Raw genomic sequence first — 27,742 nt, 5'->3', positions numbered from 1 at the left:
CCTGGCGGCGGCGCCACCGCCGCCAGCCCGCCCGCCCGGGCCGGGGCCGGGGGCTCGGGCCGCCCGGCTGCCGGCCGCGGCCTCTCCCTCCCCGAGCCGCGCTTACATCCCCGCCGGGCGCCGGCCTCCCTGCGCCGCCAGCCAGTACATGGTGTCCCCCGCGGAAGCCGAGGCCGGGGCGGCCAGACCGGGGGCCGGGAAGGGGGGGCGCCGCCGCCGCGGCTGCCGGGCCCGGAGCTGCTGCCGCCGCCGCTGCTGCTGCTGCTGCCCGGGAGGCGGCTGGCGGCGGAGGCTCGGCTCCCAGTAGCCGCACATCCCACAATACACCGCTAAGGAGCCCGACCCGAGCGCTCACCCTCCTCCTCTTCCTCCTCCTCCTCCTCTTCCTCCTCCCCTCTCCTGCCTCGCCGCTTCCCCAGGCACTCTCCCGGCGGCGGCAGCTGCGCCGCCAAAGCCCCGGGCCCCAGCGGCCCCCCACCCCTCACTCGCGCGCTCCCACACTGCCTCCCCCTCCCCGGGGGAAGGCCTTTTAATTTATTTATTCTTCTGGGACTGGGGTGGGGGTCTTGGCTGGCGGGGGAGGGGGTCTCCCCGGGCTCTACCTCCCGCGGCCGGGACTACCCTCCGAGCCGCGGCCGCCGCGGCGTGCGTCCCGGGCCTGCAAAACTGTTTCCAAACTGCCTGGGCAGGAGGCGGGCGCGCGGGGACCCGGGGAGAGGGCTGGGGTCTAAGGGGCCGAGGGTGTGTGTGGACGCTGGGAACCGCGCGGGGAGGCCGGCGTCGACTCAGAGGAGTTGCAATCGAGGTATCTGCGCTCCAGCTTCCTCCTCCGGCCCGCGACCCCCTCCCCGGAGCTGAGCTGGGGAGGGGAGACCAGGGTTCACCACGTTAGCATTCGCATTCCTGGGAGGATGTAGCCCTGGCCTGGACCTGGGCGATAGAAGCCTTCTTCTGTTTTTATTTTTGGAGGGGATCGCCCTGTAATTGTCCTGAACACATGCTTCCCCCCCTTCCTCCAGCCACCCGCGGAGGAGAGAGTCCCCCTTTTTTGCATTTATCTTTTCCTTCCTCTTTCTTTATTAAAGGTCCGGGAGTGGCGGCGGCCAATCAGCGCGCGGCTTCCATTTTGTGAGTTCAACTCCGAGGCTCCCGGGCTTCGCGAGGACGCGTTTGCAGCCCCCTCTGCCGCTCCTCTCTGGCGGCCGAGGCGCAGGAGCCGCCTCGTCGGGGCTCGGAGCTGGTGTAGCTCATATTGGGGCTCTTTTGGGGGTTTGTAATTTGGCCGTGGGTAGGTAATTGGCTGGAGCAGGGCGGCAGGGCGCGGCAGCCAATCAGCGCGCGGCTTCTATAGGGCTTGAGTTATTAGACGCTGATCTCAAAACATCCTTCATCAGACACGAAGGAGAGGCCAACAGATGAGGGAAGCCATTTTTCTGCAATGGAATTAAATGGCCAAGTGGGTTTTTCCTTTGTTGCAAATGGGGAATGTTTTTCCTTTGACTCTACCATCCAGTTCAGGACGTCTCAGTGTGTTTAACATTTGTCAACAGGCCCAAGGACTCACAGTTGGAAGACTGGAGAAGACTTTTTAAAAAGATCTGGATTTTTCCTTATGACTTGGAATCCATCTTTGTCTTGTATAACTAGGTCATAGCACACCATTCATGTCAGCAGTTAACAGTTTTGAATTCCAAAAAAACCTAAGTAAATGACATATTTTTTTTCCTCTTTTTGTTCTTTGGGTGGGTGGGGGGAGCTTGGAGCTGTCTTAATCTGTATTCTCTTGACTGAACAATAAATTTTTAAATATATCTAGTTTCCTCTATTAAACACTTAAACCTGGCCATCTTATTAACTCCTTCTCTCTTTTTAACAAGGTAATGTTTTAAATGTATATAGCTTTAGGACTAGCGAAATGGCAGCAACAAAAAATTGTGAGCAGTTGTTACTTAGTTTTTAAAAAACCTTTTACATTGTAAGTACCCAATCCATTCTGTCCTGACGCAGTACAGTTTTTATGTTAATGTTGCTGAGATGTCCTTAATTTTCCGAACCTTCATCTGCATGTATGTCTTTGTCTCTCTTGTCTAATATAAGCCAGTTAAGATGCTTTGAGACGATCTTTTATAAAGCTAAGGTTCTAGCTTTATGCTTTTGAAAATGCTTACAGCACTAAATGCTAGTCAGCTTTCTTCCCCGTAGCTTGTACACTTTCTTTGAAAATCGATCTATTTGAAGAAAAACAGCCCTGTTTTTCTGTCTTTGGGGTTGGGGGTTGGGGGGAGCTGGTGGGTGAGGGAAAGGAAGACCTTCTCTTTGTGTCGAGAGACTAAAGCCGTCACAGGAAACTAGATTAAAACTGGAAAACAAGTCCTAGCTGGTTCCAGCAAACACCAACGTTAAGTGGGGGGTATTTTCTATGGTGGTTGGGCGGCTGGTGTGTCTTTTGCCTTTTGTTTGATTTGACTGTGTATTTTCGCCTTTTGTCTCTTAATGACGATCACACCATTGCTATATCCAGAGCAGTAAACAGTCCTCAGCGAAGCCGCCTTTTTGCCTACCCAACCCTGGAAAGTTTGCAGAAGTGGAAGGAGCAGAACGTGAGGGTGTAACTTACAAAAAGGTAACAAGAACAAAGACACCACCATAACTCCCAAATTTCCCAACTAAATCAAAAAGTATATATGTTTTTACAATAACGTCTCCAAAACCACCGCCCAGCTTGATCTTCCAGACTCCATGGCACCGGGCTGAGCGGGTAAGTAAGAGAAATAAAAGTGCCTTTTGCCCCTTCGAGGAAACCCTTTTGCAGGCCAAGCAAGGGCTGCGAGTGTTTGGGAGCTGAGGGGAGAAGGATTCTGGAGCATTGTATTTGGCAGCCGGAGCGGGCAGTGGGCGGGGGGTTGGGACACAGAGGACTCTTCGGACCCCGTGCCTCTTCTGCCCCAAGGGCGAGAAGAGGGGCTCCGCAGCGACCCTCGGGGGTTCATGGAGCCGCCTGCCTTCGCCCCCCTCGCTCTTCCCAGGTCTGAGCCTGGATGGGGAGAAGAAATTAAAGTGCTTTGGAGACGGGGGGCTTAAAAGACGAGGGAGCCTCATCGCTCAGCCTTTGGCCCTCTTTCTCTTTCAATCGTGAGGATTCCGCACCCCGAAGCCGGCTTCTCGGGGCTCCGGGGTGCGCCTGCGCTGGCAACGCGAAAGAGGACAAAAGGCCGGCGTCCATGTTGGCACCATGACGCAGCATCTCCGCCCGCAGCCCGGCGCTCCTGTTTTCCTGGCCGCGCTCGCTCCTCCTCCCAAACACCAGTTTTCTTTACAGGCTTCGAGCCCGTCGCGGCTGGGCTGGGCTGGGCTGGACTGGCGGGCCGGCCCGGCCGGGCAGGGCTGCGGTGCTAATGGCGGCGGCTCTCCCTCCTTCCTCCTGGTCGTGGGGAGCCCGGAGCAGGAGGCGGGCCCGTGGCCAGGTCGGGCCCCGAGAGCCCGCGGAGCGCAGCGGTGGCGACCCGGTCTCGGGAGCCGTTTCGGGGGCCGTGGGCCTCGGGGGCGTCGCACGCTGCGTCTCCCGCGCTCGCTTCAGCCTGGCTCGGCGGCCTGACGGGCGCCATTTCGCGCGCTGCCCGTGGCTGGGGCGGTGGCGGCCGCCGCGCGCCAGGCGGGAGAAGCGGCCGGGGGAGGGGGGCTGGGTGACCCGGAGGCCCACGCGGGCACCAGGAGGCCTCGCCCCGGGCCGCTTCCCCCTTTCCTCTTTGTCCCGCGCGGGCGGCCGAGGGCCACGGGGTTGGCGGGGCCTCGAGGCCGCCCCGGGTCCCACCGCCTCCTCCGGAAGCCGCGGCCCGGCCTGGCTCTGATCCCAGGCCGCCCCCCGCTGCCCACCCGGCTCTGGGCGCCCGGGTCCGACCTCCCAGTCGCCCTTTGAGATCCGAACCGGCGCGGGACGGGGGGTCGCCCCCTTTGTCCCCACTCAGGTCGTGAGGCCCTCGGGGTGGCCAGAGACGCCCCGTTGGGTCGTCCAGGGTGCAGCCCTCCTGCCCAGGTCTCCAGGCAGGAGGTGGGGGAAGCCTGGGAAAACGGAGGGGGGCCCCCCGGATCCCCCGAGGCGCGGGGCTCCGGGCGAAGCCTCAGATCTCAGGCCCTTCCCGGGGAGAGTGCGGGCGGGGCGGGCCTTTGGAAATGCAGATGAGCCGCCGCCCGGGCCCGGGCTGAACCTTCTGACTCAGCCGCCCCCGGCCCGGGCTGGGGGTGGGGCGACGTCTTGGGGGCTCCCTTTCGGCCCCGGAGCCCCCGTCCACTGTGCCTTCGGCCGGTCACATCTCTCTCCCGCCACGCCCTGATCCGCCCTCCACCTTCCTCCCCTCCAGGTTCTGGGCCAGAGAAGGGGCGACAGCCGGGCAACCCCCGAATGGATAATTTTTCCTTCTGTCGACGGCAGGGGCAGGCCTAGTTTGACCCTGACAGTCCTCCCATTAAGGTAGGTGTGAGTCCTTGCCCAGACCGTGAGGGAGATTTGGGGGACTCTGGCCTGCAGCCCAGGGAGGGCGGAACCCCAAACCCGCCGGGCTGGTTCTGCGGCCCCGCCCCCCAGCTGCGAGCGCTTAGGGCCGCCTGCTGGGCCGCCAAGGCCATCCATCCCCGCCTGTCAGCTTCTGTTGTCAGGCATTTGGGGCGTGCAATTCTCTGCCGAATTTAGCAGCATCCGAGAGGCTCCACTTGCAAGTATTTCCCAGTTGTGTGTTTTTCGGCGGGGGGAGGGCCCTGGGTGCCTCCCACTTCTAAAAGACACAGGTCACTGCCAGAAAGCCCGACTGCGCTGTGGCCTCCCCTCCAGCCGTCCCCGTGGGGCATGTGGGGTGACAATGTGAGCCATCCTCGGATGTCTGGCTGCTAGGGAGGCAAAGAACAGAGACCCGGCCAGCTTTCTTTATGAAAGGGCCTTCCTTGACGCTTCTCCACCTTCCTGGGATTCTTGTTTTCTTCTCCAGTCCCCAAATGGGCAGGCCTGTATATAAGCCTTGTTTTTAGAACCAGACAAAGCTGGATTTGAAACCTGGCGAGCCATTGAACAGCTATAGCCTTGTGTAAGCGGCATAGCCTCCAAGCCTGTTTCTCCATCTCCAAAAACAAGGCTAGATCAGTGATTCTTAGTCGGGAACCGCCTTCAGAATCACACCCGAAGGGGGACTCATTGAAAATGGACCACGGGGCCTGGTGCCCCAGTGTCTGATTCAGTGGGTGGGTCCTGAGGACTGGCATTTCTAACAAGTTCCCAGGTGAGGCTGATGCTGTGGTCAGAACACGTTTTGAGACCCCAGCCCCCAGCCTGGTAACACCTGGGGTTTTGACGCAGACGTGCCAAGTTCCACGCTTGGCACATAGTAATTGATTTCATTTTAACACTAGCTGACTTCAGGTACTGAATAGTTTCTCATCTCAGTGTTTGAGAAGCTCCACAGCTGGAGATGGCGGCCCTTGGTCTCGGACCCCCCATGTGATCTCTGCTTTGTGATTGCGTTAATGAACCATTTGTGTCCAGGTGCTCCAGATCACACCACTCCCCTATTTGGGAGGTGTGCCCCCCTCCCGCTGTGAGGGCTACACTGAGCTCTGGGGACCTGTGGGGATAAACAGGGAGACCTTGCTAAAGGTATCTTGGTGCTAAGGGAGATAGTTCGCCGTGGGCTAGGATCTCGATAGTGCTGGTGACCTTGGGTGAGTGTCTCCCTTTAAAGTGATAAGGATGCCTGCTGGAAAGGGTGGGTGGGAGGATTAAGTGCCTTAAGGAGGCCCTCCTCCCAAACTTTTAGTTGGCCTTCCTTGTGATCATGGTTATTGCTGGGAGTGGCTGCAGGGGGTGGGCGCTGGGCTGCCTCAGAGCTCCCCCCCCCCCCACCAGTCCACCTGCGGAAGCACGTGTCCCTGCCTCAGGGCAAAGGGGAATCTAGCGCTCCCGCTCCGTGGGAAGGCAGCCAACGCGGTTCTCCTCCGGAGTGGTTGAGTCCAGCTGGAGGTAGAGGCCTTTCCCCAGCCGCACAGGCTGTTCCATGGTGGGGTCAAGATTTGGGTCACACACCCATGATCCGGGGAGAAGTGACTCGCCCAAGGTCACAAGGCCACCACCAGTAGAGCCAGGATGGGGTTCCAGGTGGCTTGACTTGGCAGCCAGCGCCTGTGCCCATGGCACCCCCTCACCCCAGCTGTCTGGGTTATTTTGGGCTTCCTCCCGTGCCAGCTGTCTGCTGGCATCCCTGCCCAGGACTGTCTGGTTGGAAGTAACCGGCGTGGTGCTGTTGGCTCCTCCTGTGAGGGCCAGGGCTGGGTCTTCAATCCCCGATGAGCTGCCCTGGGTCCAGCTCCTTTGCTGGGAGGGAAGGGTGTTCCTGCCCAGACTCCCCTCTGCCCAAGTACAGCAAGAGGGCGAAAGCACCTGATAGAAATTGAGGTTCACATTGTTAATGTCCCAAAAGCCTCTTCTTCTGTACTCCCTGAAACCTGTTTTAAATTTGGCTCTGCAGAGTCTTCGCTGCTCTCCGGGTGGGGTCTTTACTCCCCACCTGCTTTGGATAATTAAGGAATTGATGTACGTCTCTCCCAGCTGCACCCTGGAGGGCTCCAGCCAGTTTCTCCCCTCCCTGGATCCAATCAGGGAGCCGTTGGGTTGGTTCTCAGCGCGGTGTCGGGACCCACCTGGCTGCACTGTACCCTCTCTCTGCGCTTTGGTCCCTTTTCTTTGTCCCCCCACCATCACCTCCCAGGGCAGGGAGGGTGGGGCAGTTTGTCCTCTTGCTGCTGTTCCTGCTGGTCCCTCGAGGGCGCCCCGCCCACCGGTCACCCAGCGAACGCGGGGCGGGGCTGCTCCTGGCGCCCGGCCCTGAGGCCTGCGGAGAGAGGGCCACGCCAGCGGAAGGGCCGGCCAGGAGGTGGCAGGACTTGCCTTACTACTGAGTTGCTGGCGTCCCCGCCTCTTCCGGCTCCTCGTCCCGGAACCCTAGTGCGGAGCATGACCTTTCGGACCCTTTGGGTGGAGACACAGCCTCTGCCTAGGCTGTGCAGTGAGGCGGCCCCACATCTCAAGTTGCCTGGCCCAGTGCATCTCTAGCTGGCATGTGACCTCCAGCAAACTCCTGCACCTGAGCGCTGGGAGGAGCAGGTCCGGCAATTGGCAATTTTTTCTTTTTTTTTTTGAGATAGAGTTTCTCTCTTGTTGACCAGGCAATGGTGCATCTCGGCTCACCGCAGCCTCCGCCTCCAGGGTTCAAGCGATTCTCAGCCTCAGCCTCCGAGTAGCTGGGATTACAGGCATGCACCACCATGCCTGGCTAATTTTGTATTTTTAGTAGCGACAGGGTTTGTCCATGTTGGTCAGGCTGGTCTCGAACTGCCCTCAGGTGATGTGCCCGCCTCGGCCTCCCGAAGTGCTGGATTCCAGGCGTGAGCTGCTGCGCCCGGCAGACAATAAGGTTCTGAGCGTTGCTGAGTCTGGCTTTTGTGAGGGGAACTTTTAGCACTCAAGGAGTGGCCTTGCCCCTGGCCGGTCCCCGAGTGCTCATGGGCAGCCAAGGCCTGGGGACTGCTCGGGCTTGGTAGATGTACTTGCCAGGCCAGCTCCCATCCCTGGGACCTCAGGGAGTAGCTTCATCCCTGAAGGCTCAGTGTCTCCTGCCTCATGTGGGTGGCCCCTCTGCAGGGTTCTCAGGCACCCAGGGAAGTGGGTGCCACAGTGTTGCCTCCAGCCTCACTGGAGCTGGCTGGGCTTTGCTCTGACAACACAGCAGTGGCTGGGCCCCTGCAGCTCTCCAGGGCTCGGTTTCCCTGTTGGCCGCACTATGGCATAGGCCCCAGTGTGGACACCGATGAGCTGACCCCCTTACAAATACCACTTGGCCGCTCCCCCGGGCTTCAGTGACCCAAGATCCCTTGTGTGAAGAACCAGCTTAAAGAATCTTTCTTGCCTTCTCCAACTCTCCAGGAATTCCTAGTGACTGGAAGGGGAGTGACACGGGTCCTCAACCTCTAGCAGGTAAGGGAGCTGCCTCCTGGGTGGGCGTGCCCAGTTCCTCAGCGGGCCCATCGCGGCCCAGCCTCCAAGGAAGCTCCGAAGCAGCTGGCTTAGCTCCGAGGTATTTTTAGCTACAGATTCAGCCCCCTCCATCACCACAACAGTCAAGTCCAAATCAAATGCGCTCCAGGCAGGTGGGACTGGGGTTCTGCCAGCCTCCTGGCCAGCAGGGGTGGGTGGGCAGACTGGGGCCGGTATCAGCTGTTCTGCCTGGGCCCAGGCCGGGCTGGGAAGGCACACTTGTTCTCATTTCCCGCCTCCACTTTCGTGCCAGCTTGTGCTGTCATAAGCAGAGATTCACAGCCCCATTTCTTGGATGGAAAAAGTGGACACTGAGGTCTGAGGCTTCTGAGGACAATCAGGAGCCTCCTTCTGGGCTCCAGTGATGCACTCACCAGCTTCTGGTCCTCTTCCTCCACCTCCTGGAGTGTCTTGGCTACCTCCTGGGTCCTAGGGAACCTTGGCCCCAGCCCTACCTCCCCAGCCAGTCACAGCTCCTCCCTGGTCACTCTGGGGAGCTCAGCACCCGGCTGGTGGCTGTGCTCCTCTCCTTCTGTCCTCCAGTCCCATGGAGCCTGGCAGGCAACTCCTCCATGATCTAAACCCCGTTACCTTGATAGCCCTGCCTGGCCTCCCGTCTCATGGCCCAGCCACCCCAGAGCCTGAAGAGGTTTTCTAGCTGCCGTGCATTTGTCAGGCCGGGTTACCCACCCTACTTTTCCTGCCTGCCCTCCATTGCTGCCAAGCCCAGTGTGCCATTCAGCGCTCAGCCTTCTGTAAAGGGTTCCCCTCTTCCAGCCTCCGTTGCACCACTTCCCACAAGACTGACCTCCTGGAAAGCTGGAGCATAACTGCCTCTCAATAAACGTGTTGCGAAAAAGGAGTGGATGAGTTGCTGTGCATTTGTCTAGGGGGTGCTTGACCCAGGAGACCCCTTTGCCCAATGCCCGGAGAGGGCGTCCACTGAGAACCTGGGGTGCCTTCTGGCCTCCCCTTCCCAGCTCTGCTGTGGTCTTGGGCTTCTATGGGCGGTCGCTGCTGCCCTCTGGTGGTCAGACCGTGCCTTTCTTGCAGCGGCTGAGAACCTTGACCATGGAACTGCCAGGTTGGCCGTTTTCCTCCACGAAGTGAGGTTTACATGAGCCTTGCCGAGTCTTGAAAACTGGGAGTCTTTGGGGTGGGATCGCCAGTAAAAAGATCCTGAGTCCTGCCAGCCCCTATCTGAGGAAACTACGGAAGATCACTTGCCCCAACTATGCTGCTGTTGAGGTTTTGTTAGAAATGGGCTCTTCTACCCCAGCTGGTAGGATCCCACTCTCGGCCATGCTCCCGTGCCTATCTGCCGTGGAGCAGCGTCAGGGAGGTCCCTCTGCCACCCTGTCCACTCGCCTGGCTGGTGCAGAGGGCAGTCATCCTGCCCGGGGTGAGGGGTAAGACGAGGGGTGGGGGTTACGGGTGATTCAGCCAGCATCCCTGATACCACTGCCTACAGTAACTAGTGCTCAACAAAAGCTGTTTTGATCATGGCATGGGAGAGTTGGGGGGATTCCTGAGATGAAGGACATGTGGCTGCTGGCAAGGAAACGCATTTTCTTAAATTTCTTGATGGGTGTGGGGTTAGTCTCCAAAGCTCAAGGAGAGGGATCAAGCTGACCTCAACTAGAGCTACTCCAACCTGCCCCTCCCTGACGGCGTCTTGCGTGGTTCACGCCTCTGGCTCCTGTCGGAAGGAGGCGCCAGCCCTTCGTGGTTTGGGGCCAACCTGCGGCCGGCGCCGAGACGATTGCCCGGCAGAGGGCGCTGGACGTCCACCCTGCAGCCCGGGGTCGGGGTGCGGGTAAGCGGAGCCCAGTCCCACACCCCGAACTCGCGAACACGCAGGCGTCCCTAGCCCAGGCGAGGTGGACAGACACGACCCTCGCGTCAGCATCTTCCCTGGTGCCACCGCAGCTACCTCCTGTGGGGAAACTGAGGCCAGAGGTGGACATGCGCCAAGCCACGCCGCTGGGGCAGTGCAAAGTTAGGCTCTTCCCGGAGCTCGAGGCCGGGGGCTCCTCGAACCAGGTGCACAGCCAGCCAATCCGGGAGGCCCTGTCTGGCCGCTCCGGCCAATCAGAGGGTCCCTGCCGTAGGCGGAGCCTGCCAATCAGGGGCACCTGGAGTCTGGGCAGCCACGATCCGGTCTCGCCGGCGAGGGGCGCGCCTTGACGCGCAGAGGGTGGCGGTGGGATGGGGGTGGGAGCTTCGCTCGCAGCTGAGCCCCGTTTCTCCGGTGCCGCAGTATCCCTGGGACTGAGAGCTGAATACCCACACCCAGGGCTGGGACCTTAGCAGAAAGCAAACTGAGGCTGGGAGGTCGGCCGGGAGGCTGCCTGGCGGAGGTGGCGCCGCTCTGAGTGGGCGGGGCTAGTTCTGGCCCCGCCCCGCCCCCGACCTCTTGGCTCGGCTAGTGCCGGGCGCGCAGCCGCCAGTGCTGCGGGCTCCGGGCTATGGATGCCCCCGGGGCCCCAGCCTCGACCGCTGCCCCCGGTCCGGGCAGGAAGGAGCTGAAGATCGTAATCGTGGGTGACGGCGGCTGCGGCAAGACCTCGCTGCTCATGGTGTACAGCCAGGGCTCCTTCCCCGAGGTGAGGCCCGCAGCGGGGCTGGGGTGGGGGCGATGGACGCACCTCAGCCTGAGCCCAGAGCCCCGACCCTCGGTCCCCGGCGTCGCGAGTACGGAGAGGCGGCCGTCACCCCGGGGCGCCCCTCGGGAATTCCAGAGCCCAGCAGGGTGAGGGGTGCTGATCCGAGATGAGTGAGGGGGTTGGACAGTGGGTTTAGCTGGGACCTTGGCCCCCGCAGGCCCCACTAAGGACCAGCTGACCCCCTCTCCCGCAGCACTACGCCCCGTCGGTGTTCGAGAAGTACACGGCCAGCGTGACCGTTGGCAGCAAGGAGGTGACCCTGAATCTCTACGACACGGCCGGTGAGTGCGCCTGCGCCCCCCGGGTCCCGGGGGTCCGCCCGCCCGAAGGGTTTCCCCTCCCGGGCGTCCCCCACCGGGCGTCCCTCCCCCAGCAGCCTTGCCAGCTCTTCACTCCTGGAGGCCACTCAGGGGCGCTGGCTGCGCGACCCTAGAGGCCAAGCCCTATATGTAAGTGGAGAGTGTGGAGGAGGAGGTGAACTCCGGGGCCACCCTCCCAGCTCTGTGCTGAGAGCCCACAGCTCGTTCCTCTCTTGTGGTTCTAGAAAGCAGTGGGCTGCTCTTGGGCCTCCCATGGTTCCAGGATTGCTGCGCTGCCTGCTGTGGCCTCTGCAGACTCTGTGGGCTGCAGATTTGAGCCCCCTGGTGCTGGGATTGCCTGGGCTGTGTGTCTGGGTCCTGTGGTTCTGGGATGCTCCTGGCTGCAAATCAGCCTGTGGCTCCAGGGCTCTGTGGCCTGCGCTCTGCAGCCTGAGGCTCTGGGGTCCTGTGGATGCGAGTTCTGTGTCTGCAGCTCCTAGGATTCCACGGCTTGCAGTTGGTGGTTCTGGAATTGTGTGGCTAGTTATTTCTGTGCTTTCCTAGTTCCCTGGGACAAAACCAGACAGTGTAGAAAATTAACTGAGGAAGGAACAGAGCACTGGGGGCAGGGGCCCCACACCAGGCTCTGCCTGCCACCCGCAGCCCCTCATGGGTGGTCCTTGGATTTCTGTGCAATTGCTTGGGAGTCGGTGTTGTGAGGGGTGGGGACAGGAGAAACACAGTCAGTGGGAGGACCCTGACTCCTATCTGGGCTTCATCAACATTGGGGACCAAAGGTTGACATCCCCAGGTGGGGCCTCACCCCACCTCTGTGACTCAGTGTTTAGTGACCTGCAGGGAACCACATCACCAGGTGGCCCTCTCCTGCCAGCCAAGCCTTGTATGTGTGAGGTGAGGTCAGACACTGACCTAGGATGGAACCAAAATCCAGACACCTCCACCCCCAGGTAGACCTTGGAGAGGACCCGAAAAGGGGCTGTCCTAGCTCAGAGCCCCCTCCATTCCGACTTCAGCAGGTCCTACCGTGGCATCTGAGGAACCTGTCTTTGTGGGATGTGGGCCCTGTAGGGCCACCCCCAAAACAGGGCCTGTCTCTAGCCCCTGGTGAGCTGGAAGAGCTGAGACGTCAGAGGAATTCCCGAGGCATGGCCCAGAGGGTAGTAAGAGTCATGGTCTGGGATACTTTTACTTTCATGTTTCTTGTCCAAGAGCCAGGGAGGGGCAACCCCACTTTTTGAGTCAAGTGCTGCTGGGTGGAGACATTTACAGCAACCCACTGCCCTGCAAGAGGCCAGGAGATTTTTTCTTTCCTCCTCCTCTGCCCTCGGCCTCCCCTATCAGGTCCCAGGGTTCACTGTTCAGGGCAGCCTCCACATCATGAGAACAGGGATGGCCTTTCTGGCCTTGCCCAGAGAGCGATGCTCAAGGAACATGTCAGAGTAGATTGTGGTGTGGAGATTCTGGAAAGCTGCAAGGTGATGCAGGAAGAATTTGTGCAAAGAGCTGCTACCGGAGGGATGGAGGAGCGTCCCCTGCTACAGTTACCAGAAGCAGGCGACCACCGGCACTATGGCGATCCCATCCACGGTCCCATCCTGTTCCTGCCACCCTCTTTGGAGTCAGATCTGGGCTTTGACCCCAGCTCTGTTGGCTACGTATCACTGGGGATGTCTGGGCCTCAGTTTCCTGATCTGTCATGAGCACTAAGAGGGTCATGAGGATTAAATCAGATTAATATATTATGCCCACCATAATATGCCCGACGTGGTGAAACCCCATCTCTACTAAAAATCCAAAAATTAGCTGGGCATGGTGGCGGGCACCTGTAATCTCAGCTACTTGGGAGGCTGAGGCAGGAGAATCATTTGAACCCAGGAGGGGGAGGTTGCAGTGAGCCGAGATTGTGCCATTGCACTCCAGCCTGGGCAACAGGGTGAGACTCTGTCTCCCAGCACTTTGGGAGGCTGAGGCAAGAGGATTGCTTGAAGCCAGGAGTTCAAGACCAGCCTGAGCAACATGACAAAACCTTGTCTCTACTAAAAATACAAAAAATACAAAAATTAGCCAGGCATAGTGGCACACACCTATAGTCCTAGCTACTTAGAAGGCTGAGGCAGGAGAATTGCTTGAACCCAGGAGGCAGAGGTTGCAGTGAGTCGAGATCACGCCACTGCATTCCCCTGGGCAACACAGCGTGACCCTGTTTCAAAAAATAAAAATTAAAAAAAATTAAAAAGACCTCCTACCATCCCTGCCCAGCCCTAGCTCGATCCTGCGCTTTGGAATCTACAGTGCCGTGCCCCGAGCTGGCCCCCAGCCCCTGCTGCGGTGGGGAGATCTGTCTTCCCTGGCAAGTCTCTTCCAAGCAGCAGAGAAGCAGGGCCCATGGGAGGAGATTGGCCTCACAGTCTGACAGACCAAGGAGGGGTACCCAGGGAGAAGAAATCTGGCTGCTCCCTGTAGGGGGTGTCCCCCCGTGACCGGGGAAGGCCTGCTCATAGGAGGAAATCCCCTGGTCAGTGAGTGCCACCAGGGAGAGCCCAGGTCCCAGTGCTTGTCATGGAGCAAGGCTTGGAAGGTGATGGAATGAATGGGTAATAGATCTGAATGCCGGAGCTGATTTCTCTCTGCCTGCAGGTGGACGGCTCTCAGGAGAACATGACAGAAAGCCATGGCCAGGAGGTCACATAGAGAGAGGCAAAAGGCCAAGAGAGTGAGGGAATGGCCAAGCCAGAAATGAGTCTAGTAAACGTAGTTGTAGAAAGTTCTAGAACCCAATGGGCTACACCCAGTGGCGGAAGGGGCGTCTTCCCGACTGGGCCAGCAGAGCTGTGAGACAGGGGTGGCTCTCGGAGGCTGAATTTCTCCACACCCAGACCCTGCCCACAGGAGCCCTCGTGGAAGGCCTGTGTGGCTGTCTCCATCCTGAGGAAGTAGTTACAGACACCACAGCGGAGGGTGGGCAGATGGGGTGACAGGGCTCTCAGGGCTCAGAGGGGAAGGGGCGGGAGTCGTGGCACCCACTGCGCTGTTGGCCTCACCCGGGCCCCGACATCCTCTGAGGCAGGAAGCTGCGGTGAAGTCTGAAGTTTCCTGGGCAGGGAGAGGCGGGGTGAGGTGGGCTGTGAAGACGCAGATGGGAGACTGAGCTTATCGGGGCCGAGGTGTGGGGTCCAGGGTTGGAGGGGCACAGAATGGGGTGGGGGTTGCCCTGGGAGCAGTGGTCTCCTTCTCAGCCTGAGATGGGAACAGAAAGAAAATTGGCAGGCAATGGAGTAGGAGTTGCTAAGACAAGGAACCAGGGACAGGTGGGCGTCGTGAGCCCCAGAAGCACCGGAGGCCTGGGCTCAGCCAAGGCTGGGGTCACCCAGAAGGTGGTCTCAACTCCCAGCTGGGGCTGCGCAGCCCCTGTCTTCCTGGGGAAGCACAGGTGGGCCCCCAGCAGAGTGAGTAAAAGTGGGTTCCTCTTCTGGCAGCTTCCCTTCTCACGCTGCCAGTACCCCTCCCTGACCAACGCCCCAGCTGGAGCTGGGGGCCACCTGCCCTGCGTGTCCTCCTGAAGATTTGAGGTCTTCTCTCCTTAACTCTGCCCTGGGCCTTAGAGACCCCTGTCCCTGGAAGCAGGACTGCCTTGGCAAAGCCTCATCCCACCAAGAAAATAGCCCTGTGTGTGGCATGAGCCTCCCTTCCGCCCAGCACTGCCGCACCGCCCAAGTGTACGTCAGGACGATGGGCGGCTTCACGGGCCTGGAGACTTTTCCTCACCAGAAGCACGTGCATCCTTTGCGTGTAATTCCTGGGTTTTTTTGTTTTTTGGTTTTTTTTGGTGGTTGGGGGCTGTGGTTAGAGACAGGGTCTCACTCAGTCACCCAGGCTGGAGTCTGTAGCATGTTCACTGCAGCCTCAGCCTCTTGGGCTCAAGTGATCCTCTCACCTCAGCCTCCAAAGTGCTGGGATTACAGGTGTGAGCCACCGCGCCTGGTCTCCTGGGCTGTTTTAACCTCTAAGGCCATCTGCAGTGGCTAGATGGGCCCCTGTGACTACGGGCAGGTGATATAGACCCTTTCAGCCCCAGTATCATTTTTGGTGGAATGTAGAGGGTGATGGTATCACCTGGTGGCTGGGAGGCCCCTAAAGCTTCTGGGTCCAAAGATTCTGGAGGTTCTGACCCCCCGCCATGCCAGGCTATTCACTTCTCCTGGAAGTTTCTATTTCAAGAGTAACCCGATAGCCGTCTTCCTGCCTCCCAGCACTGCCCCCCACTCTGCCCCCGCCCCCGTCCCAGCACTGCTCCTGCTCCAAGCTCCAAGCATTGCCTCCCTTCTCCTGGGCTTTCACCTTCCAGATTAGGGGTGGGGTTATCACTGTTATCACCCCCTCTCCCAGATAAGGAAATTGACCCCCAGAGAGGGAAATGTGGGCGTCAATTCGAGATGTGGAAGCTGCTCTGAACAGTCCCGCCCAGAGTGTGCGTGAGTGAAGGGAACCTGACCCCCCCACTCATAGAGAAGGTATTTATTAACAGTACACTCCCCCATCCCCAAGTGGGCATGGGATTGGTGCACACGGAAGTACATCCTCTGCAGGCCTGGTCCCCCCAACCCCCCATGCCCCAAAGGCCCACACTGAATTCTAGGGAAGGCTGGGCTGGGCAGAGTCAAGCCAGGACGGCAACCCGGAGGAGGCGCTGGAGTCAGAGTTGGCCGCCTCTCCCTTCCCAGAGGCCCTCTTTCTTGAGAGGGCTGACATTTTTCCTCACCTGGTCAGGACTGGGACAAGTAGGGTGAGGATTCCTTCCTGTTTTCTAGGGTAGGCTAAGAAAAAAAAAACCCCAGTAGGGTCCTCTGTCATTTACAAAGCTTCCCCTTAACTGTGTGGCCTGGGGCAAGTCACTCCAGCTCTCTGTGCCTCCGTTTCTCAGCCTGTAAAATGGGGCCAACAATAGTGTCTACTTTGTAGGGTTTTTTGGGGGAAAGATGAGTTAATCCAGGTGAACGGCTTCGAGCTAGACCTGGCATGTAACACAGAAGCCTTCGTGCATAGGTGCTGCCAGAATCACAGTGGTCCACTCCTGCAGCCCCAGCTTCTCGGGAGGCTGAGGCAGGAGGATGACTTGAGTCCAGGAGATTGAGGCTGGAGTGAGCTGTGATCACACCACTGCGCTCCAGCCTGGGCAACAGAGCAAAACCCTTTTTTTTTTTTTTTTTCCGGAGGCAGAGTCTCACTCTGTTGCCCAGACTGGAGTGTAGTGGTTTGATCTCAGCTCACTGCAACCTCTGCCTCCCTAGCTCAAATGATTCTCCTGCCTCAGCCTCCCAAGTAGCTAGAATTACAGGCATGTGCCACCACGCCCGGCTAATTTTTGTATTTTTAGTAGAGATGGCGTTTCATCATGTTGCCCAGGCTGGTCTTGAACTCTTGACCTCAAGTGATCCGCCCGCCTCAGCCTCCCAAAGTGCTGGGATTACAAGCATGAGCCACGGCGCCCGGTCTAGACCATTACTTTTTTTTTTTTTTTTTTTTTTTGAGACGGAGTCTCGCTCTGTCGCCCAGGGTGGAGTGCAGTGGCCGGATCTCAGCTCACTGCAAGCTCTGCCTCCCGGGTTTATGCCATTCTCCTGCCTCAGCCTCCCGAGTAGCTGGGACTACAGGCGCCCACCACCTTGCCCGGCTAGTTTTTTGTATTTTTTAGTAGAGACGGGGTTTCACCATGTTAGCCAGGATGGTCTCGATCTCCTGACCTCGTGATCCGCCCATCTCGGCCTCCCAAAGTGCTGGGATTACAGACTTGAGCCACCGCTCCCGGCCAACTGTGACTTTTATATGAGAGAGAGAGAGTCGATATTAAACATCTTTATTATTACTGTCATCAAGGCTCACTCACTTTTCGCATCTCCATTTCACAGATGAGGACACTGAGGCCCAGAGGTTAATTCCCAGCTGGGAAGGCTGGGGACAGCTTCCTGGAAGAACTGGTGCTTTTAGAATGACCTGGCAGGCAGCTGACCTTGGGGACTGGTTGGCCTCTGGCTCACAGGGTGCTTGTCTCTGACCTTGACAAAGGGCCCCTCCACCACTTGGACTCTTAACAGGAAGAACTGTCCCCGCCCAGCGTACCTCCCGGGGGGACTGCTTGAATGAACACAGGTCAGGAAGTGGAATGCCCTTGCCAAGGCTGCAGGGGCACCTAAAGCTGGAGAGATGACTGTTAACCCTCTTCACCCACTCCTTCCTTTAACCCTCTTCACCCACTCCTTCCTTTAACCCTCTTCACCCACTCCTTCCTTTGAGCCTTCCTTCACCAAATGTGTGTTGCACTCACCTGTGTTCCCGGGGGCACAACAGTGAACAGCACACAGGTGGTTCCTGCCCGCAGGAGAGGCAAACAAAAACACCCAGAGAATTACTGTTTTTTTCTGTTTTTTATTTTTGTTTTTCTTTTGAGGCAGAGTTTCGCTCTGTCCCTCAGGCTGTAGTGAAATGGCACAATCTCAGCTCACCGCAACCTCAGCCTCCCAGGTTCAAGCGATTCTCCAGCCTCAGCCTCCCAAGTAGCTGGGACTACAGGTGCCCACCACCACACCCAGCTAGTTTTTGTATTTTTGGTAGAGACTAGGTTTCACCATTGTTGGCCAGGCTGGTCTCGAACTCCTGACCTCAAGTGATCCACCTGCCTCCACCTCCCAAAGTGCTGGGATTACAGGTGTGAATCACCCCGCCTGGCCCCAGAGAAGTATTGTGAAATCAGGTAGGGGTGAGAGGCGTGAGTAAAGCCACCGTCACGTGGCAGACTGCCAAGGAGGCTGTTTCAGAGCAGTCAGGAAAGGTCTCCGGGAGGAGGCGACATTCCGCAGAGCCCTGAAGGAGAGGAGGGAAGGAGCCACACTGCTCCCTGTTGAAAGAACCTCCTGGAGGAGTGAACAGCAAGGGCAGAGGCCCCAGGAGAGGCAGGCAGGGTGTGACTGCCTCCAGCGCTCCGGGGCTGACTTCTTCTTAACCCGCTGCAGCCTGATGCCTGCCCCGCCACCTCCTGTCCTGATGTCACTGCAGGCTGTAGTTGCCAAACCCAGTGGGCAAGTCTCAACCCTTGTCTCTGCTGTGTGTGACAAGAGTGGAACAACCTTGACAGACGTGGCAGCTCATGCCTGTAACCCCAGCACTTCGGGAGGCTGAGGCGGGTGGATCATCTCAGGTCAGGAGTTTGAGACTAGCCTGGCCAACATGGTGAAACCCCGTCTCTACTAAAAATAAAAAAGAAAGCCGGGCGCTGTGGCTCACACCTGTAATCCCAGCACTTTGGGAGGCTGAGGCGGGTGGATCACGAGGTCAGGAGATCGAGACCATCCTGGCTAACATGGTGAAACCCTATCTTTACTTAAAAAAATACAAAAAAAATTAGCCGGGCCTGGTGGTGGGCACCTGTAGTCCCAGCTACTCTAGAGACTGAAGCAGGAGAATGGCGTGAACTCGAGAGGCGGAGTTTGCGGAGAGCCGAGATCACGGCACTGCACTCCAGCCTGGGCAACAGAGTGAGACTCGGTCTCAAAACAAACAAACAAACAAACAAACAAGTGCTGGGCGTGGTGGCTCACGCCTGTAATCCCAGCACTTTGGGAGGCTGAGGCAGGTGGATCACGAGGTCAGGCGATCAAGACCATCCTGGCTAACACGGTGAAACCCCGCCTCTACTAAAAATACAAAAAATTAGCTTGGCGTAGTGGCAGGCACCTGTACTTCCCACTTACATGGGAGGCTGAGGCAGGAGAATCGCTTGAACCTGGAAGGCGGAGGTTGTAGTGAGCCGAGATCACACCACTGCACTCCAGCCTGGGTGACAGAGTGAGACTCTGTCTCAAAAATAAAATAAAATAATAAAAATACAAAAAAAATTAGCCAGGCATGGTGGCACCTGCCTTAGTCCCATCTACTCAAGAGGCTGAGGCAGGAGAACCATTTGAACCCAGGAGGCAGAGCTTACAGTGAGCCGAGGTCGTGCCACTGCACTCCAGCCTGGGCAACAGAGCAAGACCCTGTCTCCAAAAAAAAAGGAAAGAAGAAAAGAAAAGAAAAAAAGAAATGAGAGAAGCCATCCAAGGGGGCTCCATTTTACAAACTTATCCGAGGTTTCACTTTCTGTAGTTTCAGTTACCTGAGGTCTGAAAATATTAAATGGAAAATTGCAGAAATAATTCATAAATTTGAGATCATGCACCGCTCTGAGTAGCGTGATGAGATTGAGCACTGTCCCGCTGTATCCCACCCGGGATGTGATTCACCCCTTCATCTGTGTATCCCTGCTGGAGACACCACCTGCCCATGAGTCAGTCAGCAGCTGGCTTGGTAACAGGCCAGGCTGGTCTTGAACTCCTGAGTTCAAGTGATCCGCCCGCCTTGGCTTCCCAGAGTGCTGGGATTACAGGTGTGAGCCACGGTGCCTGGCCCTGTTGTATTTTATTATTATTGTTGTTAATCTCTTACTGTGCCTAAGTCATAAACTAAACTGTCTTATAGGTGTGTACATATAGAAAAAAACAGCATTGTCTAGGGTTCTAGACTGTCCGTTGTTTCATACATCCACTGGGGGTCCTGGAATCCACCCTTGTGGGTTAGGGGGGACTACTGTACCTGTTCACTCCTGCCATAGTTGTAGAAGGGAATATGTTATGCCAGAACTATGAACCCCATTGTTATATCTTAAAGGACCAGAACCTATTTTTGCACAATACAAAACAAAATAGCACGTTAGTGTGTATCAGCAGAAGCAACATCCCACTTGGAATTTCATGAGCTGGGGTTAACTCCTGGCCCAGTCACTGAGTCATTGACCTCAAGCAAGTCACTTCATTGCTGTGACTTTCAGGCTCTTCCTATGCAGTGCGAGCATTCATCATTTCCCTGCCACATCTGGCTGCCATGTAAGGATTTCTTTTTTTTTTTGTTTTTCCTTTTCTTTGAGACGAAGTCTCGTTGTGTCACCCAGGCTGGAGTACAGTGGCATGATCTTGGCTCACTGCAACCTCCACCTCCCAGGTTCAAGCAATTTTCCTGCCTCAGCTTCCCGAGTAGCTGGGACTACAGGCTCACACCACCACGCCCAGCTAATTTTTGTATTTTTAGTAGAGATAGGGTTTCATCATGTTAGCTAGGATGGTCTCGATCTCTTGACCTCATAATTCACCTGCCTCAGCCTCCCAAAGTGCTGGGATTACAGGCATGAGCCATCACGCCTTGCCAAGGATTTCTTAATCATTTCTAGACTAAAGCACCCTGAAAACTGCATAGAGTATAGGATGTATTATTATAAAGGCAGATGCAGAGGGCAGGCAGTTATCCTCAAAAGGGAAAAAATGTAGCTGTTTACTCTGGATGTTTAAGAATAAAATGCTAGGGAGAAAATGGTGAAAAGAGCAATGGGGGAAGGACCTTCCAGACCTGGGAGGCGGAGCTTGCAGTGAGCTGAGATCCGGCCACTGCACTCCAGCCCGGGCGACAGAGTGAGACTCCGTCTCAAAAAAAAAAAGAATAAAATGCTAGGGAGAAAATGGTGAAAAGAGCAATGGGGGAAGGACCTTCCAGTCCCGTGGAACAGCAAGCACGAAGGCTGGGGCATGAGAGCTTCGTGGGTTTGAGAAACAGTGAGGTGGCGCTTTGGCTGGACTGCAGTGAGCAAGTGGGTGTGGCAGAAGATGAAGTCATGTGAACCAGGGGAGATATTTGGATTTTATACAAAGAGCAATAGGGGCCAGGCACGGTGGCTCATGCCTATAATCCCAGCACTCTGGGAGGCCGAGGCAGGCGCATCACCAGAGGTCAGGAGTTCAAGACCAGCCTGGCCAAGATGGTAAAACCCTGTCTACTAAAAAAAATACAAAAATTTCATTCCTGTAATCCCAGCACTTTGGGAGGTTGCGGGGAGCAGATTACCAGAGGTCAGGAGTTCGAGACCAGCCTGACCAACATGGAGAAACCCGTCTCTATTAAAAATACAAAATTAGCTGGGCGTGGTGGTACGTGCCTGTAGTCCTAGCTACTCAGGAGGCTGAGGCAGGAGAATCACTTGAACCTGGGAGGTGGAGGTTGTCGTGAGCCGAGATCATACCATTGTACTCCAGCCTGGGTAACAAGAACAAAACTGTCTCAAAAACAAAACAAAACAAACAAAAATTAGCCAGGCGTGGTGGCAAGCGCCTGTAATCTCAGCTACTTGGGAGGCTGTAGCAGAATTGCTTGAACCCGGCAGGCAGAGGTTGCAGTGAGCTGAGATTGGGACACTGCACTCCAGCCTGGGTGACAGAGCGAGACTCTTGTCAAAAAAAAAAAAAAAAATGGAGGAGCAATAGGGAGTCATTGAAGATGCTTCTGTTGTGGGGGGCGGGGGGTGGCAGGATAGGACCTGTGTTTTAAGATCCATCCAGCTGTCAGGTGGATAATGGATTCATCGAAGGGCTGCAGGCCAGGGAAGAGGGACAGATGAGGGCTTAGATAAGGATGGTGTAGGGATGGGGCGGGGTGGGGGGGGACGGTGGCCAGCAGTGGACAGGGCCCTGCTGTCCAGTAGAACTTTCTGCAGTGGGGGAAGTGCCGTGCACCTGCACCAATCATTGTATTAGCCATCAGCCCCGGGTGGCAGTTCATCACCTGAAATGTGGTTTGTGCAACTGAGGAGCTGAATGCTTCATGTTAATTCATTTTTTTTTAATTTTATTTTTTTCTGAGATAGAGTTTAGCTCTTGTCACCCAGGCTGGAGTGCAATGGCGTGATCTCCGGTCACTGCAACCTCTGCCTCCTGGGTTCAAGTGATTCTCCAGCTTCAGCCTCCCAAGTAGCTGGAACTACAGGCACCCACCACCACACTAATGGCTAATTTTTGTATTTTAGTAGATACGGGGGTTTCACCATGTTGGCTAGGATGGTCTCGAACTCCTGACCTCAGGTGATCTGCCTGCCTCGGCCTCCCAAAGTGTTGGGATTACAGGCGTGAGCCACTGTGCCCAGCCAACGTTAATTCATTAACTCAAGTTAATTAATGGGGCTAGTGGCTACCCTGTTGGACAGCACAGATCTAGGAAGATGTGGACAGAGGTTACCGAGAAGGGACAGCTGCGGACAGGAAAGGGGCTTGACTAGCATGCAGGTCAGTTTCCCAGTGTCTTACAAGGACGTCTCTAGCTTTGTTGGGAGGGTGGTTCAGGTCTGAGACCTTGCTCTGCCCAGTGTCAGGGGACCCTGGCATGGACAGCCCTCCTGGCCCAGCCGTTGCTGTCCTGGTGGCTTCTGTTCACTGCACACTCTTTTATGGCCCCGGGTGGCAGTTCATCACCTGAAATGTGGCTTGTGCAACTGAAGAGTTGAATGCTTCATGTTAATTCATTTTTTATTTATTTTTTTTTTGAGACAGAGTTTCACTCTTGTCACCCAGGCTGGAGTGCAATGGCCTGCCTTGGCTGGTGACAGCCCCATGAGGTAGATTTTACGGTTTTCATGTTCCAGGTGGGGAAGCCAAGACTCCCACCGCTGTCCTGTCTAAGTCAAGGTCACATAGCCAGTGGGGGCAGAGCTGGGATTTGAACACGTGTCTCATCTGCCTCTAGTGACCTCACCCTTAAGCACTGTTCCATGGTGGAGCTGGCCAAGGACTTCTGGAGGTCCCTGGGTTGAGGGGGAGCCGGTGGGGAGAGGGTAGCCATACCCTGTCACCAGCAATGGGGCAGGAGCAGACATGGCCTGGTGGTGCTCTGTGAAGAGGCCACTTGTCCTAAGAGGTGTTTGGCAGGGAAGGAGCGGAGGGCAGGCTGGCACCGCCCAGCACCTGCAGCAGCTGGGGACCTGGTAGGGGGATTCCTGGGCCTCCAAGTCCCTTGTTCAGTGGAAGGAAGTCGAGGGTGGGGGGCTGGTCACCAATGAGCCTGAAAAGCTCTCAGTTCTCACTGTGGAGATTTTAAAAAATACCGGGGCATGATGACTAAGTGCAGAACCCTGGGCTGGGCCGGCTTCTCAACGGGGAAAAAAAATAAAGGACGATATTGGTGAAATGGTCAAAATCTGACTATGGCCTGTGGATCGGATTAGAATGCAGAGTCCATGCGGTTTCCTGGGCTTGGGGCAGGGGAGAGAATGCCCTTGTTCTCAGCAGATAGGCGCGGAGCTAAGGGGTGAAGAGGCAGGTGTCTGCAGTTACCGTGCCCTGATAGGGAGAAACAGAAGTGTCTGTCTCCAGATAAAGCCAGAGGGGCCGATGCAAACAGGTGGTGAATCACAGTCAGAGCTCTTCACACTCTTTGTTGCAATTTTACTGTAAGTTTGAAACTGTCAATATAAAAAGTTACAAAGAATTGCTTATAAAGAAGGGAAGAAAAAAAGCAAACCCAACCAAGCTCAAGCCTAGATCAGTGTTTGGATTCAGCTCGTGCTGGGGCAGGGCCAGGCATCAGGATTAAAGTATCCCCCCAGGAGTGTGCTCTGTGAATGTGGGTGGGGAGGGCGCTTAGCTGCTGTTCCCAGCAACCCACCACCCGCCTCCTAGTGCTTGCAAGAATGAGCAGGGAACTCAGCCGACTGCAGCAGAACCCGAGAAGCTGGAGGTTGAAGCCAGACACCAGCCTCTCAGGACTTGGGGACACTGTGAGCCCACCCAGCCCCACGGGTCTGAATCTTTGGGAAGGGGAGGCTTCCAGTCTGCGCTCTGCCCCTAAGCATCAGGGCAGGGGGATCACACTGGCTCTCGGCATCATCGCTAGCAGTTTCTCCAGCCCCAGCCCTAGAATCAGGCCAAGCTCTCAGCACTGCGTGGGTTTGATCTCGAGGATTCTTTACCACCATCCAGAACTGGGGGGCTGCCACTCATGGGTTCTGTTGTTGTTAAGAGACAGGGTCTTGCTGCGTCACGCAGGCTGGAGTGCAGTGGCATGATCACGGCTCACTGTGGCCTCGACCTCCTGGGCTCAAGCGATCCTCCAGCCTCAGCCTCCCGAGTAGCTGGGACCACAGGCCTGTGCCACCACTCCTGGCTTGCTGCCCATTGTATAGATGAGGAAATTGAGGCCTTAAGGCCGGGTCACTTGCCTGGTCCCTTCCCCTTCCCCCATCAGAGTCCAGATAGGGAGGGGATGTCCCCTGACCCACCGTGCTCTCTGCTTTCAGGGCAGGAAGACTACGACCGGCTGCGGCCCCTGTCCTACCAGAACACCCACCTCGTGCTCATCTGCTATGACGTCATGAACCCCACCAGCTACGACAACGTCCTCATCAAGGTGAGGCTGGTCTCCTGGGTGGCGGCCCCACATCTGGGCCCGGCTGCACCCCTGATCCCCTGCCTCTTCCCTCCACAGTGGTTCCCTGAGGTCACGCACTTCTGCCGCGGGACCCCCATGGTGCTCATTGGCTGCAAGACAGACCTGAGGAAGGACAAGGAGCAGCTGCGGAAGCTCCGGGCCGCCCAGCTGGAGCCCATCACCTACATGCAGGTGGGCCAGGGACCAAGACCCGGGGGCGCAGCCGTGGCTGTAAAGCCTCCCAGACCTTTGGCCTCTGCAACTGGGGTGCCTTAGCGGCCTTTCAGGGAGCTGAGGGAAGCAGGATTCTAAGAATAATTTTTAAATATTAGTATTGATGGCCTGTGAACCTGAGCACTTTACACGACTACTCTCAATCCGTAGGACTCAGGCAGGTGCTGTTCACATCCCCCAGTTTACAGGGGAGACAATGAGGCCCAGAGAAGTTAAGCAGCTTGCCCAGGGTCACAGAGCTAGCCAGAAGTGGAGCCAGGATCTGGTCCCATGCACTGCGTTCAAATTCTGTGCTGTGAGCCGCTGTCCTGTCCTGTGCTGTGCTGTCCGCCTTGTTTGAAAGGGCTAATTGACCGTGCAACTCTTTGGGCGAGGCATGGGGGAATAAACAGAATAAAAGGAATGTAAAGGCAAAAAGAAACTTTCACAAGAAATAACCGTTAATAAGGGCAAATTTGGTGGGCATAGTGACTCATGCCTGTAATCCCAGCACTTTGGGAGGCCAAGGTGGGTGAATCACCTGAGGTCAGGAGTTCAAGACCAGCCTGACCAACATGGAGAAACCCCATCTCTACTAAAAATACAACATCAGCTGGGCGAGGTGGCGCACGCCTGTAATCCCAGCTACTTGGGAGGCTGAGGCAGGAGAATCGCTTGAACCCGGGAGACGGAGGTTGTGATGAACCAAGATCGTGCCACTGCTCTCCAGCCTGAGCAACAAGAGCAAAACTCTGCCTCAAAACTAAATAAATAATAAAAGGGCAAATTCATTTGCCTAAGTTGTACTTTCAGAGAAGAGAGAGGTGGCTGGAAGTCCTGTCTTGAGGCCTCCAGCTCTTCTCACAGGCCTGGGAGACCCAACCCCGGCTCTCAGGATTCAGCCCCTCCCTGCCTGGAGCTGGGGAGAGGCCAGGGTGGGGGCCTGGACAGGGCTTCTTCCAACCTGGGGGACACACTGCACTGTCCCTCCATTCCACCCACACAGTGTGCGGGCCAGCCAGGATGGAGGAGACAGGCCCAAACCACCCCTGGAGAGTCCCCAGAACCAGTCCCAAACCCACCAGGTGGTTCCGGGAGACCTCCAGGGGCCCCTCAGCTAATGCCGGCTCCTCCTCCCACCCAGGGCCTGAGCGCCTGCGAACAGATCCGAGCTGCTCTCTACCTGGAATGTTCCGCCAAGTTTCGTGAGAATGTGGAGGACGTCTTCCGGGAGGCCGCCAAGGTGGCTCTCAGCGCTCTGAAGAAGGCGCAGCGGCACAAGAAGCACCGGCTCTGCCTGCTGCTCTGACCCAGGGCGGACCGACCTCACGACAGCACTGACAGGGGCCCCAGGTGCTGACTGCACCAGGGAGGCTGCCCCATCCCGACCCTCCAGCTCACGGTGTCTGGGGCCTGCAGCTAGACTCTTGGAACATTCTGGAACTCTCTCCTTTCCTGACTGGGGCTCTGACCACAAACTCCCCTCCAGGCTAACCCTGGGACGGGGTGGTGATGTGGGTGCAGGAGCCAGTCACAGCCACCCCCACCATGAGTGTCTCCCCAGTGCAGACTCAAGTTATGCTTGAAATGAAAACGTCCAGCTGGTGGAGGGTAAACGTGGACCTGGCACTGTTCCACGCAGGCGCCCCAAGCCGGCCACGCCTGTATCCCCACCTCCCTGCGCTCCCGAGATAGGCACCGCTGTATCCTCCAGCTCCTTCCTTCCTTCCTTCCTTCCCCCAGGAGCACGGGGGCCACCGAGGGGGACGGGCCTATCAGGAGAACACAGGCCGCAGCCTGGTGGAGGGGCTGGCACCCACCCCTCCCATCTCCACCCCACATGGAAGACTTGTCTTCAGCTGGGCCACTGTCTTTGCAGAGCTGGGCACATGTGCTCGGGGGCAGAAAAAACGGCTTCTCAGTTGTTAAAAGTATACCCTGGACCACCCATCTAACCATCTCTTCAAGGTCTCATCACCAGGACGGGACTGGCCCGTTTAGTCCTCAAGCCCTGCTCCTACCAGCCTCTGGAGTTCAGGAGGCGAGACACCCCGGCCTCCCATGAGAACTGATGGGCTCCCCCCCCCCGTCCACACAGGACAGTTTCTCAGAACTGGTTCACAGACCACCTGTGTCACCAACAGCCAGATATCTAATCCCCAAGTCTCCTTTGGGAAGGTCTGGGGTCAAGGGTCTGGGAATTTTTTTTGGGGGGGGGGACAGAGTCTCATTCTGTCACACAGGTTGGAGTCCAGTGGCACGGTCTTGGCTCACTGCAAGCTCCACCTCCTGGGTTCAAGCGATTCTCTGGCCTCAGCCCCCTGAGTAGCTGGGATTACAGGCGCGCACCACCACATCCGGCTAATTTTTTTGTATTTTTAGTAGAGACGGGGTTTCACCATATTGGCCAGGCTGGTCTCGAACTCCTGACCTCGTGATCCACCCGCCCTGGCCTCCCAAGTGCTGGGATTACAGGCGTGAGCCACCGCACCCGGCCCAGGACTTTTAAAACAGGTATCCCGGGGATTCCGGTGCCTACCAGAGGTCACAAGCTGCTTGGCTCTGGAGTGCACCTAGGATTGGGTGCTGCCTAAGATGGCATAACGGCTTCAGGCAACTCCTAGCCTTCCCGGTATCTGTTGCCTCGGCTCCCCTGGCCCAGTGCTGGAGTGTCAGCTAAGCCTGAGCTTCCGAGAAGTCAGGTCACCAAAGGAAGAAGCCTTCTGAGACCCTCCCCACCCCACCCAGGTTCCCATGGCCCTGCTGTCCCCTGGGGAATCAACCAAGGAGCTCTTGTTCTCGAAGAACCCATGGCCTTGTGATGGTCTAAGGTAGAGGTCCGAAAACTACAGCCTGTGGGCCACATCTGGCCACAGCCTGATTTGTAAATAAAGTTTTATTGGAACACAACCACACCCATTCCTTTGTGCATTGCCTTGTGCTCTGTGGCTGCAGGCAAGAGTAGCTGCCACACAGACCACCTGGCCCATAAAGCTCAAAATAGCTGCCATCTGACCCTTTATAGACAGCTAGCTGACTGCACACGCAGGTGCCTATAAAGGGTCAGAAAGGAGACCAGAATGAAGGGCAGGCATTTGGGAGTGGCGTGGCCTGTGGCGACTGGAGAGCAGGCATCCTGTGCTATGGGGATGTTGCCAGGTTCATTTTTCTAGGGAAAGCAGAAATCTGGATTTTTA

General features: G+C 57.0%; 1 protein-coding gene and 1 pseudogene across 2 annotated transcripts; both read left to right on the top strand.

The window, feature by feature from the left end:
- The first annotated feature begins 403 nt into the window (after positions 1 to 403).
- Positions 404 to 8,933, top strand: LOC111538050 (annotated as a pseudogene). Its single transcript, XR_002730195.3, has 2 exons — positions 404 to 805; positions 1,086 to 8,933. The product of XR_002730195.3 is annotated as an uncharacterized LOC111538050 (transcript).
- Positions 8,934 to 9,927: 994 nt separating this feature from the next.
- On the top strand, positions 9,928 to 27,455 carry RHOF (ras homolog family member F, filopodia associated). Its single transcript, XM_023205217.2, has 5 exons — positions 9,928 to 10,680; positions 10,934 to 11,021; positions 24,202 to 24,311; positions 24,390 to 24,524; positions 25,690 to 27,455. The coding sequence occupies exons 1-5, from the start codon at positions 10,543 to 10,545 to the stop codon at positions 25,852 to 25,854; spliced, it is 636 nt and encodes a 211-aa protein (XP_023060985.1). The 5' UTR covers positions 9,928 to 10,542; the 3' UTR covers positions 25,855 to 27,455.
- Positions 27,456 to 27,742: the final 287 nt, after the last annotated feature.

Source organism: Piliocolobus tephrosceles, chromosome 10 (assembly GCF_002776525.5).
Source record: "Piliocolobus tephrosceles isolate RC106 chromosome 10, ASM277652v3, whole genome shotgun sequence".
Lineage (NCBI taxonomy): Eukaryota > Metazoa > Chordata > Mammalia > Primates > Cercopithecidae > Piliocolobus > Piliocolobus tephrosceles.
Note: the sequence above shows the minus strand (reverse complement) of the source record. Positions and strands in the feature narration are given on the sequence as shown.

Excerpts from the sequence above, each read along its gene's own strand:
- RHOF (XM_023205217.2), top strand. The coding sequence starts at position 10,543 with ATGGATGCCCCCGGGGCCCCAGCCTCGACCGCTGCCCCCGGTCCGGGC. Across the intron at positions 11,022-24,201 it reads GAATCTCTACGACACGGCCG|GGCAGGAAGACTACGACCGG; the intron begins GTGAGTGCGCCT and ends CTCTGCTTTCAG. Across the intron at positions 24,312-24,389 it reads ACGACAACGTCCTCATCAAG|TGGTTCCCTGAGGTCACGCA; the intron begins GTGAGGCTGGTC and ends TTCCCTCCACAG.